The 9,528-nt window shown below is 31.9% G+C and overlaps 1 protein-coding gene across 7 annotated transcripts; it reads left to right on the forward strand.

Moving 5' to 3' along the window:
- Positions 1–3,215: 3,215 nt before the first annotated feature.
- Positions 3,216–9,528, forward strand: LOC130951511 (snRNA-activating protein complex subunit-like). Of its 7 annotated transcripts, none has more exons than XM_057880175.1 (13): positions 3,246–3,383; positions 4,536–4,624; positions 4,704–5,013; positions 5,126–5,181; positions 5,275–5,341; positions 5,415–5,467; positions 6,311–6,368; positions 6,975–7,063; positions 7,152–7,236; positions 7,750–7,845; positions 8,018–8,143; positions 8,218–8,478; positions 8,889–9,528. In XM_057880175.1, the coding sequence occupies exons 3-13, from the start codon at positions 4,870–4,872 to the stop codon at positions 9,171–9,173; spliced, it is 1,320 nt and encodes a 439-aa protein (XP_057736158.1). In that variant the 5' UTR covers positions 3,246–3,383; positions 4,536–4,624; positions 4,704–4,869; the 3' UTR covers positions 9,174–9,528. The 7 variants fall into 7 exon arrangements, with proteins under 7 accessions (XP_057736159.1, XP_057736160.1, XP_057736158.1 ...); XM_057880178.1 differs by having other exon boundaries at positions 4,707–5,013; XM_057880180.1 differs by having other exon boundaries at positions 5,301–5,341; positions 8,889–9,525.

A 9,528-nucleotide genomic window follows, 5' to 3' on the forward strand; every position in this document is an offset into this window, starting at 1 on the left:
GAATTTTCGGATTCATTTCCTCTAGTCTCATCACTGGAAGTAGAAGAAGATGCTACAGAAGTATTTGACATGTCAACTGACACTGATTTCCTTGGCTTTGGACGCACGAACTTACCACTGCGCAACCACATGCAAATTCAAAACTCCTGGTTTTTCTTTTGACAATTACAATCTATTGACAATGTCCCACTGGGCGTACCAATTTATTTTACTCAAATTTTTGTTAATATTTAAAAGAAAATGTGGGTATTTCAATGTTGCAATTGTAACGTCAAATAAAATTAAAAGGAATAAAAGTAACAAATAAACATATAAATGCAAGGTGCCAGTGGCGCAGTAAATTGCAGAAATTGAAATAAACAGGAAATTAAAAAGAAAATAAAGGAAGAAACATGAACGTAAAAGAGAATAACATGTAAAAATAGAGGAATTTTATTAATAAAAACTGGGAAAAAGCAAAGTACAAGTGTTTGAGTTCAGAGGAATTACTTAAGATTCTCAATTTTAATTAGTGATGCCAAGGGGCTGAGAGCGTTTTGGGTTTCTAAGTGTTTTCCAAGAAGAACTGAACTGCTTATAATGTGTTCTTAAAGCTTTATTTATAGACTAACCTAATGTCAGCTGACAGTTACCATTGATATACCTGTTGCGAAAAATTTAGATTGGCCTGTAACCGTTCTCGCACCTCTTGTAAATTTCAAAAATCAAATATATAAATGATCTAATTTAATTCAAAATAGATATAAATATTATATATGGAGACATCAAAAATGTAACTAATTCTTTCTTTTTTATAATTTTCTTATAAAAATTATATTTTGTCTAACAACTGTAAACGAAATATGTAAAAAAATAAAAATTGATAAATATGCTATAAATTATTTATATCTATAAATAAAATATTTAAATTATTTATTTAAAAAATCTAATTAATTGTCCATATACATCACTATTTGAAAACGATATGATATCACACATAAATTGTCGAGAATTTAAAAGCAACATAATACGTATTTATTCTTTCACCATGCCACCTATTTTTAGCACGTGCAGAAGAATATCTTTTTTAATACAGTAATATAATTCTTAATACTTCTTTTTGGATAGTTATTGGGCCAATTTTTTTAGTAATAGAAAAAAATAGTATGTAATTTAGGTTTAGTTTGATAAAATTTTTAAAAGATGTCTTTTTAAAAGTGGTAGCATTTATGTTTGATAAATCAAATTACAAATTGCTTTTAATAAACATAAGCAACAATAATTACATTTGATAAAATAGCTTTTAAAATTTAAAAATACCATAATAGACATAAATATAAGTATTAAATTTAAAAATTAGTTAACATATGAAGTTATATTAAACTTTTAAATTTTGAAAAACACAAATTAACTTTAAAAAGTTCTATCTTATGTGCTTTCAAAAGTACCATAATTTTTTAAAAGTTACAAATACAAGCACATGATCTTTTTTATTTACCAAACATAAAATGAGAAATTTGAACTTTTAAAAAGTACAAGCACTTTTTTAAAAAATTTTACCAAACTAAATCTTAATATCATAGTTAATTGATATATTCTTTTATATAAATTTTATTTAAAGAAAAAAAAATCAAACTCTCATATTTGAGAGTCAGATTTTCATACTATATAAATTAAAAGATTTGATTTGTGATAAAATAAAATTTTGTTTGATGTAAAATAAATTGAAGATCCAATCTACATGTTTCAAAAAAAATTTCATACTTAGCCACAAATCTAATCTCAAATTTATAAATTAAAAAATATAAAAATTACAAATTACCTATATTCATCTAAAAAAAACATGAAGTATTTATATTGTTAAGAAACACTACTTAGGCATAATTTACATAAGCAACTTAATTAAATTTTTTTTAAAAAAATAGGTTAAATAATAAATGATTATATTAAAAATAATTTATAAATAAATTATTTTGTATTTGAATTTTTGTTCTTAACAAAAGTGCTTATTTTATAAAAATATAATAAAATAAAATAGTATTATGAGAAAAGTTATTTTTTTAACTTTTTTATAAATTTCTAAATAGTTTCTTAAAAAATTGTAATTTAGTTTTAAAAATTGTACTAAATATTAATATTACTATTTTTCACAAGTGAAAAACTCAAAAAAATTATTTTGAATTTTCCAAACAGGCTTTAAACTATAACAAAAAAAAAAAAAACCAGTTATTGGATTCGGCTCAATACAGCCACAGTTTGACTGGAAATTCTGTCATTTGGTCGAGTTGGACCACCCTTCGAACCGCCTAACATCGGACATGTAAAAAAGGTTTGATTCGTCCGGGTTTCATCAAAACGACGTACTCTAATCTGCTGAGTGATCAGCCTCAAGACCTCAGCGAACGTCTCATTCCTCTCGCACTCACCACTCAGTCTGGTCACTCTCTCATCTCTCTCACGGTCGCACTCGCACTCAAGTTCTCTCGTCTCCGGTCTCTCTCACTGTGTCCGGTCTCGCACTCAAACTCATTGTCTCGTCATTGTCTTGCATTCAGTCGCGCGCCTTTTCTGCGCTCGTCTTCGCCGGCGGCAGAACCAGCAGGTCTCGGGGATGGTCGTCGTTGTCGTATTCTTGCCTCGGGCCTCACTGTCAGCTTCCTTTGCACAACCAGCAGCTAGTCCCCAATTTGGTGAGTTCCAACAAATTTTCTGTTCTTTCTTTTTCAATTTTGTTGCTGTAATTATCATTGAACCTTGAATTTGATGCTGTTTTGCTGAAATAATCACCTAACTAAATTTTGTATTGCTGAAAAGGATCATAGTTAAATTTATTGTTAAAAATTGTCAATGAGATGAATTTGTTGCTGTAAAAAAAGTATTCTTACATAGGCGGTATTGATTTAGTATTTGTTGGGCGTCATTATTTTGATAAGAAATTTTTTTTTAATAAAAAAGATTTTTTTATTTTTTAGGATATTTGACAAATTTTTAGTAATAAAAGTAAAAACACTACAAAAATAAAAAATATCTTTTTTGGGAAATTATAATTTACATTTTTTTAAAAGATTTCTTTTTAAAAAATATTTTCATGTAATAAATAAATAAAAAATGCTTTTATATCGTTATACCCAAACATAATTGATAGATAAAAAAAATCTTTTTATACGAGATATCCAAACATAAAATTACTTTTACTTATCTATAACATCTTTTAAAAAAAAGATAACCCAGAAAAAAAAATTTTATTTTTCTTAGCTGTGTCTTCTCTCTCCACCGTCGTTGTTGCTATGTAATATCTCTCCTCTGGTGTTATGTGCCTCTCTCCACCGCTGTTGTGCTCTCTACTCATCTAGTTTCGGTCACTTCCTCTGTACTCTCTCGCCGCTAGTCAGCTCTCTCCAACGGTGTGCTCTCTTGTACTTTTGTTTGCCTCTCTCGATATCTTGACTTTTGATTACTTGATTATTGAATATTTTTGAAATTTCTATTTTATTAGATTGGGTTAAAATACAGTGGGTGATTAAGCTTGATTAATTTATTTGTGTATGATTAAACCTTGTTACTTTAAGAAAGAATGGACTAATTAACATTTTGGAGCCTTAATTTGCTTCTGTTTTGCTTGCCATTAGAATTTAATTAAAGACAAATGGAAGGAGATAGGCCTTATTTTGCTTCTGTTTTGCTGGCCATTTAGGTTTCCTAATCCATCTTCATTAAACACGATATAATAAGTGCCTTGCATATGATTGTTTGCAGTTCTTGATTAATCTTTTGTTCCTATTTGGATCTTGAACATATGGCATTTCAAATGCCTAACAATTTGTAATATGTGTGAAAGGATCTGCTGCATCTTTACAGGCTATTTCCCTTGAAATTGCTTGCTTTGCTTTGATCAGCTGATGTAATAAATCTGGACCTTAATCAAAATTCAGAATTGTCAATATTTGAAAAATTTGTCAAGTTTTATTACATTTTTCTCCATGCCTGGAGAATACAATTAACATAAACATAATACATAAGAAGAATATGGATGGATTGTTTTGGCCCTTGATTTGTTGTTGTTATGTGATCTGATGTTTTGATGAATTCAACTATTGATCTGTCATTTTTTGCTTCTGAACATTGATTTTCAATTGTTGCAATTGTCACAAAATGAGCTTTTAGTTTGATGCTGGAGTGTACTATAAGATGTTGTAGTGTGAGACTATGCTGTTTACAATGGGCACTGTAGCGTACTCTCTAATTCTATGATAAGTTTCAGAGTTAATTGTGTCTTGTTTGTCATCTGTTTTTTAAGTGGTTAATTGGGTTTACTGTTTTCTTTTGGTTAGAAATGTCTTATACTTGTTTATTTATATTTTTGTACTCATTAAATTGAGTTAGCTGTTTCTGTCAAATGAATAAATTAATTTTGGATTTATTATATAATTATATCTTGTTCAACCGGTTCAATTAGTGACCCACTAGTGGAATATTGACTCAGTGCCTCAGTTGAGTCATTCACCAAGTCAAATTTAATAACTACTTGATTTCCTGTATCAATGGCAAGTACTCAGGTTTCGAATGACTGCATGATTCTGGGGTGATGGGCTATAACTGCATGGCCAAATTTGAGCCGAACCTTGTATTTGTAATTATAGCCTCGGTATGAATGCCAGACATTTATTCTGGTGAATGAGTTGGGAAATCCTTTTATATCTGATGATTATGTTTTTGAATGGCAGTAGGCATGTCACAGTGGAAGCAACGATAGTAGAGCCTGGTCAAAGAACCTACTTCATTCCCAAACCTCTTCAAATTTCTTTCCCCTGCCTGGATCTTTTTGTCTAGTAATTTGGAGCGGGAAGCTCTGTTTGTGCCTTTGGTGGTTAAGTTGTGTATTGTACGGAAATGGATTTCATAGAATCTTCAGTTCCAGAAGCACTAGATTGTGATCTCTCATTTCCAAGGGGTGGACCCATTTATGTTCCCAATATGGTCAGCCCCTCCACAACGGTTCCTCAGTTTGAAAACTCTATAATTTCTGAACTTCAGGTCTCTCTCTCTGTCTGTCTGACTGTCTCTCTCCCCCCCGCCCCCACCCCGCCACAATTTTGCTACCTTTTCCCGTAAGTCTCCTTTGAAAAACTGTTTTTTGTTTATGCAGAATCTAGAGGCTGAATTATCACAAGATGCCACCCGAATCTCTGATGATGATGTATCGTATGCATTCTTCTTGTTATTGTTTTCCTCCTCTCATCACTGCTCATTAATACATAGGGTTTCTACTTGTTAATGGTATTGATACCTATTCAGGGTTGATGATCTTAAAATATTTACAGAGGACGAGCTAATGGATATGTCTTTGAAGGAAGTATTTGAGGTATTCTCCATGAACTTTTATATTTTTCCTTTTGTTTAATATTTGAACAGATTTAATGGAAGTGCTATTGTAGGGTATGGAGAACAATGAAAATCATCCACCACCTTCAGACCAATCCAAAGTGGGGTTAGTCATGCATGATTTTTGTTAGTTATTACACTAATGTAGACGGCCCTGATCTGAATTCATTTTATACTAGGTTTCAGACTCTCAGTTTTTTTTTTTTTTATTCGAGCTGTATTGCTTCTCTCCTTCAACCTTATGTGTAAGACTAAAAGTAGCAACAGAATAAGAGTAGTAGATGTAGCATAGAATTAAAGAAGAGAGAGTAGATAAGAAACAGAGGAGCTGGAACATATCAAGGTGATACTCTCAGTCTCTGATATATTCATATAAGAACTAAGTACTGAAAAGAAGGGAGCAAGGTAGCATTTGAGGAGCCACCACTCTCCTAAGGTTCTTCGCAGCCTAGATCCTTCCTGCCATATTGATTCCCTTCATAAATCTTATACACTCTCAATACTCTCTCCTATAACAGGATTCATCCCTCATTCGTGCCCTCTCCAATAACTTCTCCAGCTGTCCTATTTGTTACATCAGCTGGTCCCACTTTATTTTATTTTCATCTCTCTTTTCTTTCATTCTTCTATTGTAAAATAAAAGGCGAAGGAGATATTTTACCACTCTCTTCTCTAACTATCTTAATTGCTTCCATTCGCTCATTCTTCTTTTTTTCTTCCTTTGGGTACCTAACAATTTGATTGCAATTATGTCAAATACATGAATCTTATTAATGTTTATGTAGTTGTACTACATTGATACTTGTCGTAAATTCTTTAGTGAAAATGCCATATACAGGGAGCCTAACAAAACAATCTTATTGCATCTCTTTCAATTTCTTTCTCTATCAAGTTTTACACTTTGCAGTGAACAAATAATGCAAAGAGTTTCTTGTTGGATTTGTTGTAGGGGTGGTGAAAAGAGGTCAAGGAAAAAACGGAAAGGAACAAATAATCCTATTCTTGAGGTATGCCAACTCTCTAAAAGAAATTATGTTCATGGCATTATTTTATGGTTAAATTGTTTCTTTCGTGTTGATAGTGGCATACATGATATGCCATGACATTTTATCTTTATATATACATGAACTATAACTTGAAGGGTTGGCCCCTAAAAAATGCCGGGGGATTGGGCTTGGGCCACCACCTTTGAAATGGGATATTAAACATTTCATCTTGGTTTGCAATTTTGTTTCGTGTATGAGCTGAATAATCTGGATTCAATTATGTTATTTTGCATTTAAGTCAATTTGATTTGATTTGATTTTATTTTATTTTATTTTATTTTTTTACGAAACTTGATCAAGTGGATATAAGCATGTTAAATGTGCAAAGGATGTGTCAGAACTGTTTCTGTATTTGCTGTTGTGTGATTCAATTAAGTTTGCTGTTAGAATAAATAAATAATGGAAATCGAAGCTTTTCACATATAGACTTTGAAAGGATATGTGTGCACAATCCCTTTGGAACTTATGATCATTTAGCTTTTCTAATATCTCTTTCTAATATCCAACTTTTTTTTCCTTTTCAAAAGAAGAAAGGCAAAAATAATCATTTATTTCATTAATTTACAGAGTGGTTGTATAGAAAAGGTGGAGCAAGTTGTGAGAATCAAACAAAAGCAAGAAGAAGACAAGGAATCAGCAAGACTTCATTCATTTAAGTTGGTATCGTTACTATTTATGTGATTATTCCATTTTTCATCAGATCTATCTATTATTCTAATTTAATGTATCTTGTCTTTGTTTTAGTCCTGCTTGCAAGATCAATGAAACCCTCAAACCAGGCAGGAACGGAAGGATGAGATCACTTAGGTCCACAAATTATACCAAAAAGGTTGCTTTGAGATTCTTATCTGATATAAAAGATCAGTTGGCTTCAAATTGGAAAATATGCACACTAATGTTATCCTACTGTTAGTAGGTAGAGTAATTAACTAAGTTGTATGCACTTAGAGATGCGTGCCTTCTAGATTATTGAATTGCTGTATTTCTTGTTTATGTTGTTCTCTTTGTTGGATCATATATATGTCTAACTTTCATCTCTTAAGTAGTTAGTTTATGACCATTATTGACCAACTAAAAGCATTAAAATTCATGTCGGAAATCAATCAGGCATTACTTAAAGATTTCCATTTGTGACTTCGATGCAGTTCGCTGCTATCCTGAATTGATGTTTTTTCATTGGCTGCTTCCTCAATAATGGACTCCTAATATTTGTTCAATATCCAATATATCATTATTATACGACAAATAGGTTCGAACCGTAATTGACTTGTGTGTGCCTTAACTTCTTCTTCTTTCCATGTGTATGCGCTCCTAGTCATTTTTATGGTTTAATGTATGGCAGGTCAGTGCAGCAGATCTTCAACAACACATACCTGTGACATTTCCTGAAATTCTTCTATCGGTGGAGGTTTACCATAATGTTCGACAGTGTGTCAAGGTATTCAACATCAATAGTTCAATACCATATTGATTTTAACAATGCTAAAATTCAATATGTAATTTCTGGAAAAAAAAAAGTCTCTCCTATAATAAGTTAACTACCACAAAACAGCTGATTAACATCAGGGTCATCTCTGCGTATTTGATATTTTTTACTTTTATTTTGGTAGACCCAAGAGTTGTTAGTTCTTGGAAAGCAGCCTTTAACTGATTTAAGGGACAAGATCCATTGCTCAATGGACCAGGTGATGCAAAAAGCTGGGCAGTATGATCCTTCTGGATATTTTCTCATTGAAGTAAGCATCTCTTTTACACTGGTATTAAGGTGATTTTTTATTCATTACATGACAAAAAGGTCACTTTTTTGTAGGATGTATTTTACACTGATTTGAGAGACCCATCTGCTATTAATTATGCCAAACCTATACTGGATTGGCTCCGAAACTCAAAGGAGGAGGTGCAAAAAAAATGGGAATATATTATAAGTGGCAGACTACACCAGAAACATAAAGCAATTATGGGTGAAGTATATGCATCAAACTTGCCTCGCTTTGCATCGATTGAGATGCAAAAGATACGTTTTTGTGACTTACTATTTCGACTTGGTGCTGGATACCTCTATTGTCACCAGGTAATTTCATTTTAGTTCTCGGAATTAATGTTTGGTTATTACCTTCTTCCCATAGACACGTATGGTAAATCAAAGGGAAGTGTAGCTTAGCTTTTGCAATTTTAAATCAGAGAGGGTAAAAGGGCTAACTACAGATACTTGAATACCATGATTTTTCTTATGCATAGAATGTTAGATGTGCATCTAATTTTTGCTCAAAATATATTAGAAGAAATCACGACACAGTTGCTTTCTTTTTTGTACGAGCAATACTACGTGACCAACAAAATTTATCAATTTTGGCCAACACTAAAATCCTAAGTACTAAATTCTAAATCATAAACTTTAAACCCTAGTTAAAAATAAGGTGTCGGCTAATATTAACAAAAGATGTTGGCCTCCCTGACATTTCTCTTTTTGTATATCTGCAGGGCGATTGCACGCATACCTTAGTGATTCGAGATATGAGGTTATTTCATACGGATGATGTGCATAATCGGACGGTTTATCCAATAGTCACCTTTCAACTGAAAATGGTTTTTAAGAAATGCAGTGCTTGCAAAATATTCAGAGCTACAAAGGTAACAGCTGATGACAAATGGACACCACAAAACCCTTGTTACTTTTGTGATGAATGTTTTTCGCTCCTCCACTTCAACGACGATGGCTTGCCATATTATAACAGCTTCCTAGAATATGATTATAATCACGATTAGTTCCTTTTGGTTTGAAGAACACTTTCACGAGGATGTTATCAAAAAACAAAAATTGCATTTGGTGGTGCATTTAGTTTGGTATCTACGGAAGCCCTAAAATCTCCGGAGCCAAGAGGATAATATAGAGCGTAGTGTTAGATTAGATGGGCACTTGCATCTTTTAGAGACTTGTTTGCAAATTTTATGAACTAGATTTAGAGTCCCACAATGTACGAAAAATGAACGGTATAAATTTTTTGTACAAAATTTTTTAGATAACTAAAATATTACTGGAGAAATTTTGTATTTTATAGTTATAACATAATCAACCAATAGAAAAGAGATACAAGTAACAGAGAATTAATTTGGATTTATG

The sequence above is a fragment of the Arachis stenosperma genome, chromosome 9, assembly GCF_014773155.1.
Source record: "Arachis stenosperma cultivar V10309 chromosome 9, arast.V10309.gnm1.PFL2, whole genome shotgun sequence".
NCBI lineage: Eukaryota > Viridiplantae > Streptophyta > Magnoliopsida > Fabales > Fabaceae > Arachis > Arachis stenosperma.

Coding starts and splice junctions, on each gene's coding strand:
- LOC130951511 (XM_057880176.1), top strand. CDS start 4,870: ATGGATTTCATAGAATCTTCAGTTCCAGAAGCACTAGATTGTGATCTC. Junction 5,342..5,414: donor CTTTGAAGGAAGTATTTGAG/GTATTCTCCATG, acceptor GTGCTATTGTAG/GGTATGGAGAACAATGAAAA. Junction 8,144..8,217: donor CTGGATATTTTCTCATTGAA/GTAAGCATCTCT, acceptor ACTTTTTTGTAG/GATGTATTTTACACTGATTT.